Below are 12812 nucleotides of genomic sequence, written 5' to 3'. Positions count from 1 at the left end.
TGCCTTCTGCCTCCTTGGCGGTGTGAAGCTAATATGATTCTTGGCACTTTCGCTGGTGTCTGGAGGGTGTTAAACTGGAATAATGACACTGATCATAATCTTGCTGCCCTAGCTTTGTTGTTTCTTGAGTAAATCTCTGAGCAACAGCAAAGGACTAACTCAAGTCTGCTCATGGAATTGAGGTAGAGGTTTAAAAGCTTCAATACCAAACACACTTGTGGTGAGGTGTGCATACTTCTCATCATGGTCAGGGTTGTCATACACCAGTTAAGACTTGTGTTCAAAGTGTGCGCGTGTTCTTTATTCTTCAGGCAAAGGACCAAAAAGAAACTTCCAACTTTTAAAGTGAAGTTCAGCAGTGTTCTGTCACTTAATCTTCTCTTTCTCACTCCTTGTTGCTGAGTATTTACTTGCCTCTTCCAAATGACTTGTAATCTTGGATTTAGATTCTTTCAATGAATATAGCAAAACCGTGTGGGATTTCTTGCTCACTTTTCTGCTTTTTTTTTTTTTTTTTTTTCCCCCCCTCTTGTTACCTCTGCCTTAGGCTAAGCCATGACTTCAGGATCTGGGCATGTGGACTCCAAGGCTGAGCTCACTGCTTTGCTTGAGCAATGGGAGAAAGAACATGGCAGCGGGCAAGACATGGTCCCTATTCTCACCAGGTAAGATCTATTAAATAAATTTCCTAAATCTGAATATCTGAGGTTACTTGACAGCAGCTTTTACCATGTTTTTGCTTGAGGTTTTTACATACCTGATTACCTGTTGGCAATTCATTTTCTTGGTCTGGAAGTTGAACTATAAGTGTGGTATTTAAATACACACAGTTTTTGCTGAGAAATTTATATTGCAAAGATCTTACGCAGGCTGTCTCTAAAACACGAATTTAATTCTCTGAAGTGATAGAATTCAGAGGGATCCTTAAATAGTTGAAATAACTTTGGTGTCTTCACCTGAAGCTTGTAAAATGTTGATCAAGATCGAAAGGTATGAGAATGTTGTTCTATCAGAGTGGTGGTGTGGGGTTTGTGATTGTAGTAACATTGGTCAGATTAAATGAAAGGATGAGAGCGACTCTTGGGATGAATCAAGAGGATTATATTGAGAAGATTTTATTGAAGTTCATAGGGCATGTTTAAAGCAAAATTGTAAAACTTGATTAATTTTTTTTTTTTAAAACTGAACGTTAATTGACTGGCATTGTATTGTATGTGGGAGGAAAATATTCCCTGGACCAATAAATTGTTTTAGGAGATGCGTAGGTACATAGTAACACCACTAATTATAAGACATCTTCTATTACAAGAGATATGTTTGAATTATCAATTGCATTTGTGGTTTCCCAAGCCAGGCCTCTCTTGGGCAAACTGATATTACTCTTGCTTTAACAGGAGATTCACAGAAATTCCACCCAATTTCTCCTCACACCTCTGCTGGCAGACCTGTGGCCTGCCTAGTGTGTGCAGAAGGACTTACTCCACTTGTACATTAAGAGCAGTCCAGGTTTCTGCACTGCACTGCTCTGCATTGTTGGGTCAGACAAGTCAGTACACAGATTCTGACCTGGCACTGGGTGGAAATAACAGGAATCTGGTGGAGCTTCTTTGCACGGATCTGTGCCATGCCTCACCTAGTGGGCACAACTTTTTTGCTGTTCTTACTGTGTTTTTAAAAATAGCAGCACAGAAGAGGGAGATGCACGGCAGAAAGCCAATCCTAAACACCTGAAAATGAGCAGGTCTTGAAAATCATGAGACGTATTTTGGTGTGTCTTTGTGTATTGTCTGATTTGTGTCTTGAAGGAGACGTGTTATTTCAAGGCTTTTTCTTGCAGGCATAAACAGCAGAAATTTACTATATTCTAAGAAATTTAAAGAAATTTGAATTAAACATGTCTTTTCTTGTGTTTATAGCAGTCTGGCACTTCTTGCTCCCCCTCAGCTCCTTGAGTTCCCTACATTACTTATGCCCAGACAAGTCTGATAACTCTCTTTTCGTTCTCTGGGGTTTCTGTGCAGCAGGCAGAGTGGTTATGGATGGTGAAAGCTTGGGTGTTCTGGCTTTAGTGGAGATAATACAGATTTGTTTAAGGTAGATAGCAAGGGGATCTACTGGCTCTGGCAGAAGTTGGATTTACAGTGCTTCAGGTATCAATGAAAGCCATATGTCTGTTTGGAATAGAGGGTTTTAGGTACAGCATAGGTTTAAAAGAATTTGCTGGAAGAGATGCTAGGAATCCTCACCAACTGGAGCTTGCGTTAGCTGATGTCCTGAGGCAGAGTACTGCCCTTGCATGTTGTTTTAGACTTAAGGCAGAGGAAGCTGTGGTCGTGCTTGTTGGTGAGTGATGTTTTTCTACTCTTTCTGAGCTAAATGGAAGGAAACTTCCCTGTGTGGATGGGGGCCTGTTAAATGTGATGCCGAGGCAGCGTATGTGAGAGTGAGTGTTTCAACAGTAATAGGACAAGAACAGCAACAGTGTGGCTTATAGGCCACAGCTGAATTGTCACTTCTAAATAAGCTAGTTTTCTGGATTTATGAACTCTGGAGTGTTGGAGGGTATGAATTGAACAAATTGCTTGGAAAGCATGTCAGCAAACAACAGATATTTAATATATATGGTTTTAAAATATATATATTATATATATATAATACATATGGTTTTCAAAAAAATTGTCACTTGAAATGATCCTGCAAGAGCATTAGTTCATGGTCTGGATGCAAGTCATGTTGCATTCATGCAAGTCATGTCCCATTCTGGCAAATCCTGGGAGTCAGATCCTTCACTGCATCTTAAGAGCCTCTTTCATAAAGCATAAATTTCATAAATCAGCAGCTCAACATCATACTTCATCTCCACAAAGCAAGTGTGTTGTGGTATGGGATCCTAGTGCATCTTACACTGTTGCAGTCTGTTGTGAAGGCTCAGGTTGGTCATTAATGCCAAATGATGGCATAGAGCAATATTAGGCTGGTTTTATATTATGCCACTGAGATCAGTGGGAGTCTCGCAAAGTTGACATACTTTTATGTACACCACTGCCCCTTCCTTCCCTACCCCCAAGGTGAGCTCAGTTTGACAAGTGAAAATGAGGATCTGACTAACTTTCCAAAGATGATTGCAAAGACAGTTGTAAAGAGGAAAAAAAAATTAGTCAGAAGTGGGGGGAAAGAACCCCTACCCCCATGTAAAACCTGGATCTTGTCTGCAAACTCTGAAGTGGCTAGAGAACCAATATAATGCCAAGTGAACAAAGGAAATCTTGAAACCTGAATAAAAGTTCCATGTTTTTGTGAATTGGTTTTTGTTAAAGCCCTGTGTACCACGAGCCTATGTTATGAGGCAGGAAAGAGCTTTGTTAGTTGCTTGACTCTCCTGTTGCTTCAGCTGAGAATTGACAAAGCTGTTGATCTAGATAGATTCATCCAAGTCACTTCACAAACCACCTCTGTATGCATTAGTTAAAAAGAAGGGTATTATAAGCAAGCTTGATTTTTTTTTTTTTCTTTCCCCTGTTTGAAAGTCAATTTTGAAGAGGTAGTGCTCTTTTATTTTGGTCAAACAATTGTGACTAATTGTCTCAAAAAAACCCCTGTAATTGGTGATTCATGTGCCTGTTTCATCTCGGCTGTGATAATGTTGTCGTCCCTGAAACCACTCAACAGCTTCAGCTGGCATTGTGTTTGGCTGCCTACCTAAACAGGATGGACTGATGAGAATGTTATGCTCACTTTGCATGCTTGCTTGTTAGTCCTTTCTGGCACGCAATCAAAATGCTGATTATCACCTAAACGAGTCTAGGGTGCAGCTTCTCAACTCCCCATTTGTCCCAGTTGTCTGTAGCAGGCACCCCTCAATCTGTTAGTTCCCATGGGAAAAAAAAATTAGGAGCTGGCAGTGGAGTATTTAAGTAACTTGCTTCTGCCAGAAATTCATGAGCGCTCAAGCTGTGCCACCTGTTAGCAAGGGATGCAACTTGCATCTCTTCACATTGAGGCTTACTAAAAGTAAATACTAGAACCCCACAGGATAAACAGTTTGCTGAAAGGTAATTGTCAGATCAGAGACAAGCAGGAAAGTTCTCTTCTCATTCCTGGTAAGCTGATTTGCTGTTCTACAATCCGGGCAGGCTTCATAACATTGTCCTCTGTCATATTGGCAAGTCCGTGTAGTTCACAGAGGCAGGTCTAAGTACGTTTTTGCCTCTAATTGTCCCTGGGAACGCAGGATATTTTCTGGAAAGTAATGGGAATGAAGTAGAAGTCAGCTGCATTCTGTAAGGGAAATACCCTGTGAAAGATAAATATTTTTCCAGGGATTACTGCAGCCTTCCAGCAGTTTTCCCTCCCCTGTAGTAAACTCTGCCTAGACCACTACCCTGAGATATTAAGACCTTGTTTTAAAGTGCTGTGCTGCACTAGATTCTCCGCCCCACTCTAGACCTCGGTAGAGGGGAGGGAATGAGATTTTATACCAAGGAAAAAAGACTTAATTTGCTAATGTTTTTTGAATACTGCTCTTTATTTAACCTCAAACTGCATAAATTTCTGCTCTAACACTTTGTGGGGAAAGACAGTGGATGACTATGGAATTATTTATTGCTTGACCATTAGATAATCTCCTTCTTCTTGATCTTGTTTAAATAAAAAGAATAATTTGTTCCCTTACCGCTCATTCCAAATGAATTAGAGCGTAGGATTTCTTGTGTCTGCTGAGGCTGCTTCTCAGTTTAGGAGAAGGCATAACTTCAAAACAACTGCCAGTTTTTTTTCTGATACAGAGGAGCATTTAATGTATTTTGAAGGTCTATGAATAGGGAACTGGCTGAGTTTCTCCTTGTCTTATCCATTGCGGTAACTGATACGTGCTAAAAAGTTGAGCTTCAATGGAGCTGAACAGATAAGCTGAATAGAGATTACACAAGACTTTATTAAATATTAAATACTTTTATTATTACACAATATTATTAAAAGGTAATACGCAGAAATAACAAAAAATTGTGTAGGCAGTTTGAATGGCTGCCCCTGCGCAGGCTGAATAGGAAGGAGGACTAAGTCACCTGTTCAGCACTTACTCTACTGCATAAGAAAGACTATGTGATGGTGAGAAGTACTACTCAAGCCCTTTATTTACTCTAGTTCTGTACAGTATGTGGCGTAGAACGTCACCAGGACTCTAACATGAGTAAATAAAAGGTATTGGCCCCTCCAGAGCATCATGCTTGTTCATCACTGGCATGTCGATATGGGTTCAGCGTGTTTTAGAGCGGGGTGGGGAGGGAAGATATTAGAGGCAAGTCGCTTTTCTCACCCCTCTATTGTGAACAGTCTGAAATCCTCTGGTGGCACTGAATACTGTTCAAATAGAAAGTTGATGAGCTGTTTTATGGTACTTTGATCAGATAGGCTATTGTGAGGAGCTGTGTACTAGGAGAAGACTGAGTGTGAATTCTGCTCATTTGATGGTGTTCTTTCTGCAGAATGTCCGAGCTGATTGAGAAGGAGACTGAAGAGTACCGCAAAGGGGATCCAGACCCATTTGATGACCGACACCCAGGTAAGATGTCCTGAATGGTTTTGGCAGCATCAACTCTGTCACAGCAGATACGTGGTAATTCATATTTAAGAGTAAGCAATTTTTAGCCTGAATGTGCCCACTACTGATCAAGGTCTGATACTGCTTTTGCACTGGGTAATTGTGCTCTGTAGTGCTGATATCTGGCAGTTTTGATGTTTGCTGCAAGATTTTGAGGCCCTGGATAGAGTTTTGGAAGAGTGTTTCAGAGGCTGATTTCTGTCATAAGGGTATGATCACGTTAACAAGTTGTAGTTAATGTGAAGTAGTAGGTGTTAGATGGACAGAGAAGGCAGTCTGTCTCAGAAGATCTTGAATTTGCTGTTCAGTAAGTGCAGTGCTTTAGAATAGTTACATACAGCCACTGATGCTTTTTATCTTGGTTGGTTTTGGGGGGTTTTGGGGCTTTTTTTTGGAGATGACTTATTTCCAAGTCACTGGAACAGTTTGCCTGGTGTCTGCATCTTCACTGTCTACAAAAATGACAGTTCGATACTGTTGCACCACTAAAATGTGTTGTGCTTTGACTAGTAGGCATTCTAGGGAGGTAATGCCTGCTAGAAAAAATGTTAAGTCAGTGAATAATTCAAATGATTTCTTCTGTAATTTTCCTTCTGAGAAAGGTGCTGCTGACTAGAGTATTCCACAACCAATTTGAAGTTAGCAGTTCAGTATTAATCTTGACATCTTGAGGTAGGTAGATAAGTCTTTTCCCCTTTCTCCCACAGGTCGAGCAGACCCAGAGTGCATGCTTGGTCACTTACTGAGGATACTTTTCAAGAATGATGATTTTATGAATGCGGTAGGTTTGTTCCGAGAACTGTATCTTGTTAATTCCTGACACCTTCTTATGGTTTTTGTTTACTCTGTGCTTGTTGACCTCAGTACTTGTTTAATACTTATTTACTGGTGTAGGGACTATCTCTTCCATAGCAGTGGTTTTTAAAATGGGTTTAAGTGCGACTCATTTGCCACTGTTGAAGTGACTCAAGGAAAGGGGAGTTCATGAGGTGTTCAGGAGTGCTGGAATATGTGTAATAACACTTGAATTAGTTCTTCTCAAGGTTTATCAGTCTCTTTAAAGAAAATTTAGCTCCTCTAATAGAAGTTTAAAAGCATAATTAATTTCTGTAATGGAAATTAATACCACTAATTCCAACGCCTTGTGTCTGACTACTTGGAAATGCTGGACTGCCTGTAGGAGCAGAGGAGTATGTCAGCTCTAGAAGACTCAGGCAGAGGATTAAGAGGCAAGAATCTGGCTTTCCTCTTGCATTGCTATACTCTAACATGAGTTAATAGCTAGAATTTTAGTTACCTTCACCTGCCTGCAAGCACCTGTATCGGTACACATTGCTGTAAGGATTCTGACAGATTGCTTGCATGTAGTTTTCTGTCTTAAACTGCAAGCAGTAAGCAAACATAGATGCTATTAGAAATGTGCATTTTTCACATTATTTTTTTTCAGCTTTTCATGTTTACACTGTTATTGAACTGTAGGGTTTTTTAGGCATTTGTCTTTACAAATCAGTTCAAGATAGATACTTAGTCAGTGAACAGCAGATTAGAGGGGAATTCTGTTTCTCTGAGAAGTAATTTCAACTTCTGAGGCACTGGAGGGAGCAGGTTAAAGGCTAGTCATCTTGAGATCCAGGGCTTACATACTGACATTTCTTACTTTATCGTTTTGCTGCTGTGGGAGTTGTAAGGCTTTCACTGCACTGGTTTTGGTCAGAGTTGAATTCAAACCGATGCTGTTCCTGATCTTTTCTAGCTAGTGAATGCTTATGTGATGACAAGCAGAGAACCTCCATTAAACACTGCAGCGTGCCGACTTCTTCTGGATATCATGCCGGGACTGGAAACAGCTGTTGTCTTTCAGGAAAAGGTATCATCTGTATTAAGGCTTGGTTTATAAGCTTGGTGTATTATGTACAGTTACTCCCATAGGAGAAACCAGTAAAAAGCCATATTGAAATCCTGTCTCTGGGAGACAATCTATTCAATCTTACTAATGGTTTGGGGCTTTTTGATCTTGGCTTGTTCAGCTGATCAAATCTTGGGTATTTTGCAGCTTTTAAGGTATAACGGAACTGATTCAAACAGAGGAGCTGGAACTTAATGTAATGTTTTGGGAAATGTTATAATTTGAATAGACCTGTGAATGGAGCAGGCCGTATAGAACGTGAAGACTTGCTGCAGGAGTCTAGCCCAGTAATCCCCAGCTACAGCAGAGCGATAGCATTATTAGAGCTAAGTGATAAGCAAGTCATACTTTAACTAAGCAGTCTAAAATCCACATGCTTTGTGGGGATTATCTGGAACTGTGATGGACAGCTGAATCAGACTTCTGTATGTTGACAAGTGTGGTTTTCTGAAGGAATGCAGAGAGAGTTGAAAGTGAGCAGAAGGTCGATTTCACTCTGAGCCACAGTTACCTCATCTGTAAAAATTAATGTTTTTCTGAAGTTTGGAAATCAGATAGTGCTTTGTATAAAAGTTCTAAATTAATTTCTTTACTGTTGGAAATATGGATATGAAGTCTAAAGCATGATAAAAGGAAAGAATAATGTGCTCCCTCTGTGAAGGATTGAATTTAATTTGAGATCTTTATGGTCTGTCCAAAGGCTAAGGCTTTGAGACTTTGATCAAAAAAAATTAAAAGCAAAACAATTGTTCCCTGTTTGTGGAGGATATAGCTTTTTGCAGAGACTAAATCCCTCTGTAAATTGAAATTAAATTTTTAAGTTAAGTTTTGCACTTAAGGACTTTTTTACTTTTTGACTTGAGAATATATAAACCTCTGTTATGGCACTTTGGGTTCCTGTATGTAGGAGGCTTTAGGATAGCTCACAAATCCGTTTTAAGAAGGCACTGTTATGGTCATAAAGAGGTCCTCTAGGGGCCAAGGTGTTTCACATCTCATCGATTTTATTTATTTTTTTAAATGACGTAAGAGCATTTAAATAATAATTTAATTTTCTTTAAATATGTATCAGGCAACTCTTTAAAAATCTGTAAGCTGAGAGTTCTCATTGAAATGTCTATGATCTTTTATTGTATTATACCTATGGTTCAAATTATGTGCAAAATTCCTGTCACGATAACGATGTGTTGTATGATGTTTCAAAATCCAATAGTGATTTAGAGGAAAAAAAAAAATCTTTCATTCTAACTCATTGTCTTTTAATGGACTGTTTTAATTTTAATTAACACTTATCCAGCCTTGTTAAGAAAAATGGCATGGCAGTCTATGTTCAAACACTGCTGATTTTGTTACTATTAAAAATATTAACCATATTTAACATTAAGATTTGCATATGTGCAGATTGGTATACTTGCCTGCGTTTCTCTCTTCTCCAAACGTTATGGATTTCTGACTATGTTGAAAATTGTTCTTTTGGTTGGCGAGTAGTCCTTAGTGTAAAGCCTTCCTCTGGCACCAGCTAGCTTGCTTATTTAAATGACTTTTCAATTTATCCCTAGTAAGCTTTTAGTGAAATGTAAGAAATTTAGCCAAATTCCGTTCTACTTGGTGTAAGTTCAACATGGATTCTTTGCACTCTGCTAAATTGCTGGAGATGTATATTAGTGAAAGTGACAGGAGCTTTGGGCTTGTTTGTTTTGACTAATCTATTTGTACCTGTAGTGTTTTGCTACTTCCTGGGCAGTAGGTTGACTGGCCACTTCAGAAGACTTCTGTAGGTGTGCAAATCCTGATTCCAAATATCTGATGCCTGGGGATAGTTTTATGCAGCTTAAAATGTTAGATTTTTTTTTTTCTTTTTTTGCTTCCAGATATTTTTAAATCTTGACTCATTATGTAATTGGTAGGAAATCTAGCCTGGTCATTACTACAGATAGGGATAATTGTTACCAACAGATGCTTTCACTGGGACTGAGAAGTTAAAAATGGAATATAACTGTTGGAATTGCTTTCTTATTTTCTTCGTTCTAGGAAGGCATAGTTGAAAATCTCTTTAAGTGGGCGCGAGAGGCTGATCAGCCGCTACGGACATATGCAACGGGGCTATTAGGAGGAGCTATGGAAAACCAAGATATTGCTGCAAATTACAGGGACGAGAACTCACAATTGGTAATGATCTCTTGATCACTTTCCTTTTTTAGAGGGCAGATACCTTTACTTTCTTTTTAATTTTTTTATTTGTGGGAAGCTCACATTCATGAGTTAATGTATGGGTCTTACAGTGTTTATAATAATATCTGTAAGAGTCAGTAGCTCATGCTCTCCATCCTTTCCTGACCATGCGTTTGCTGAGGCTGCGGCCTGATGATTCTGTTATACCAGTTGTGTTAAAAATGCCAATGGAAACCTAGGAAGGCAAAAATGGGACTTATATTTATAGCTTCCTTAAAGAAAAAATTTCAGAAGTTTTATATCTGTAACTATTGCATGTCGTGACTTACATGCCGGACAGGGATTTTAAAATGAAAGGTAAATCAACACGGGGACAACTTAATAGGAAATTGCATTCAATTCTATCGTAAACCTTCATCGGTTTAGTGTTGATTCTGTATGACGTTTATTGGCAATTGAGATGACTTTTGGAAGAAGGTAGGATAGGCAAATTTGTCTCCCAGGACGGTGTACAGTGTGTTGAAGCATAGCTGAGTTCTAATTCTTGCACAGATAAGGCCTTTAAAAGTAAAAGCGTGGCCTTAGGTTTTGTGGAACTGCAATTTATCAAAGCTGCTGTTTGGAAAGGGAATGTTGCCTTTATGCTAGACTAGGCAGAGATGATGGAAAGAATGGTGGAAGATGGTGTGTGGTTCTGTTAGCACGAATATAGCTCATCTGCTCTTAATGGCTTTTAAGCCACTCCTTTCTCATTCAGGAGACTAGGTGCTGATATTTTAGAATGAAAGTAGTTGTAGCAAAAAGGATTGGGGTTTTCTTATTCACTTTGACATCATATTTCCATGGGCAAACGTACACCACAGCATGCTCGACACTTCTAGCTGTGGAGTTGGTTATATGATAAGAACAAAAAATATGGTCAATGTGAGATGCATGACCAAAGCAGGAAGTGTATTCTCATGCATTCTTCTTTTCTGAAACAGGTGGCTTTGGTGCTTCGACGGCTACGAGAGTTACAGGTTACTGAAATGACTACAAAACAAGACAACAAGCGTCCCAGCCCTCGGAAAGTGCCATCAGATCCTCTGCTGCCTCTAGATGAAGAGGCTGTGGATATGGATTATGGGGAGATGGCAGTAGATGGAGAGCAAGAGGAAGTTTCTGGGGATATGGAGATCTCCTTTCATCTTGATTCAAGTCACAAGACCAGTAGCAGAGTAAACTCTGCTACAAAGCTAGATGATGGGGGACTGAGAAAAAGCAAATCAGGGAAACAGCATGAAAGAGACGGCTTCCGGAAGGCCAAGCAAAAGCTGGGCTTCTCTGCTTCAGAACCAGAGCGGATGTTTGTTGAACTGTCGAACAGCAGCTGGTCAGAAATGTCCCCGTGGGTGATTGGCACTAATTATACACTTTACCCTTTGACTCCTGCCATAGAGCAGAGGCTAATTCTTCAGTACCTGACTCCCTTAGGGGAGTACCAAGAGGTGAGCATATGAAGGTGGGAGGAAGCACTCTGTGCTTGAATTCTTCTGACAAAACGATGAGTGGTATTGTGGGGAAAAATTTGCAGAACTGCTATACCACGCTCTGATGTTTCCTGATATGATTGAGATCAGTAACCTTTCCTGAGATGACTTCCAAATTGATTAAGTCATTAGTTTGAGTATTACCTGGTAGGTAATACTCAAACCTGAACCTAGCAGGTGTGTGGTCTAGTAGTTGGAGCATGAGACTAGGAATTTTATTCCTGGTTTCTGTTAAATTTGGTGATTGTTTACATGACGCAGGGCAAGTCACTTTGAAATACAGACATTTTTCCTGTTTCCTCTGGGGGATGTGGGAGACCCATGCAATTAAAAGTCTGAGCAAATAACGAACTTGAAATTCTAAATGAAGTGGTTTGTGTAACCTCTGCAGGAGTTTTGATGAGAAATGGCAGTGCCCATGTTATGCAGATGCTTTTGAGAGCTGTTGTTACTTACATGGACAAAGTGGTTGGGCAGTGTCAGATTTACCGAAGTCTGTTTCCTTTTTCCTTTTTTTTTTTTTTTTAAACCATAAAACTCAAGTTAGCATAGGTCTGCAGGCCACCTTTATCTCTGTCTAATCTTTTTTTAGGTGGTTTAACTTAATTTGAAATAGAACAAAGTAACACGGTTTTGCTTTGTGATACATGTTATGTGTGTGTGCACATGTGTGCCTTGCTCCTGTGAGAGCCAAAGAAACCATTATCCCCCTAATACCCTGCATGCTGACTGGATCACTTCATATGCCAGCAATGATAGGATATAAAAATAGGAATTAATACTATAAAGCTGTTACACAAAGAATTATGCGAAGGGTTTTGGTTTGTTGCCCTGCTCTCCTGTTTTTTTCTGTTCAGTTGTTGGGTAGCTGTCTTTGCACAGATGGAAAGTGGAACCTATCGCCAGGGTGGTATCTGTGTGGACTTGCCATAGCCGCACTTGAAGGAGAGTCTTAAGATTTCCATGTGGCAGCTGTCATGCACCTTGCTGCAGTCAGCAGATGTATTACAAGAGGTCTGTTAACCTTTATTGCTTCCTATGGATGGAGGTGGTTACCACTGACCTCTCATAACAGGTATCTGCCAATAGGGGAAAATTGGGGGTTTGAGAGAGTAAAAACCAAAACAGACCTTGTATTTCCCATGAAACATTCAGCTAGTCTCCCATTTTTATTTTTCTCAGCTACTACCCATCTTTATGCAACTGGGATCGAGGGAGCTGATGATGTACTACATAGATTTGAAGCGAACCAACGATGTGCTGCTCACCTTTGAAGCTCTTAAGGTAAATTACTTTCATAATGCATAAAATGTACCATAAACATTGTAAAAGCATTGAATATGTGTCTGCTGCATGCATCAAAGGCAAATGCTCACCTTCTTTAGGCCTGTGTATTTTGCAGCATTCCCTGGGATTGGAATTGGCTTTCACTGAACTTGAACGCATTGCAGTTTTGTTTTTATAACTTTCAAGTATTTAAAATAAAAAAAAAGAAAGGGGGGAGGGGATGATAAAAAGATCTTAATTGTCCAGGAAGTGCCATTAATTTCACCAGCCATCTGCCTATCTGAAGATGATAAAAATTCCTTTTTCTGTCAAATGCTTG

General features: G+C 39.6%; 1 protein-coding gene across 1 annotated transcript in view; it reads left to right on the top strand.

Moving 5' to 3' along the window:
• The first annotated feature begins 553 nt into the window (after positions 1-553).
• VPRBP (Vpr (HIV-1) binding protein) overlaps positions 554-12812 on the top strand; it is a 48624-nt gene continuing 36365 nt past the window's right edge. The window contains exons 1-7 of the mRNA XM_009321829.1: positions 554-665; positions 5484-5560; positions 6307-6380; positions 7353-7466; positions 9537-9674; positions 10661-11164; positions 12389-12490. Of these exons, the coding sequence (XP_009320104.1) occupies positions 556-665; positions 5484-5560; positions 6307-6380; positions 7353-7466; positions 9537-9674; positions 10661-11164; positions 12389-12490 (1119 nt within the window). The 5' untranslated portion in view covers positions 554-555. The remainder of the gene's footprint in view (positions 666-5483; positions 5561-6306; positions 6381-7352; positions 7467-9536; positions 9675-10660; positions 11165-12388; positions 12491-12812) is intronic.

This window comes from Pygoscelis adeliae, unplaced genomic scaffold, assembly GCF_000699105.1.
Source record: "Pygoscelis adeliae isolate BGI_AS28 unplaced genomic scaffold, ASM69910v1 Scaffold94, whole genome shotgun sequence".
NCBI classification, from domain to species: Eukaryota; Metazoa; Chordata; class Aves; order Sphenisciformes; family Spheniscidae; genus Pygoscelis; species Pygoscelis adeliae.
The sequence above is the reverse complement of the archived record's forward strand: the minus strand, read 5'-3'. Positions and strand labels throughout refer to the sequence as shown.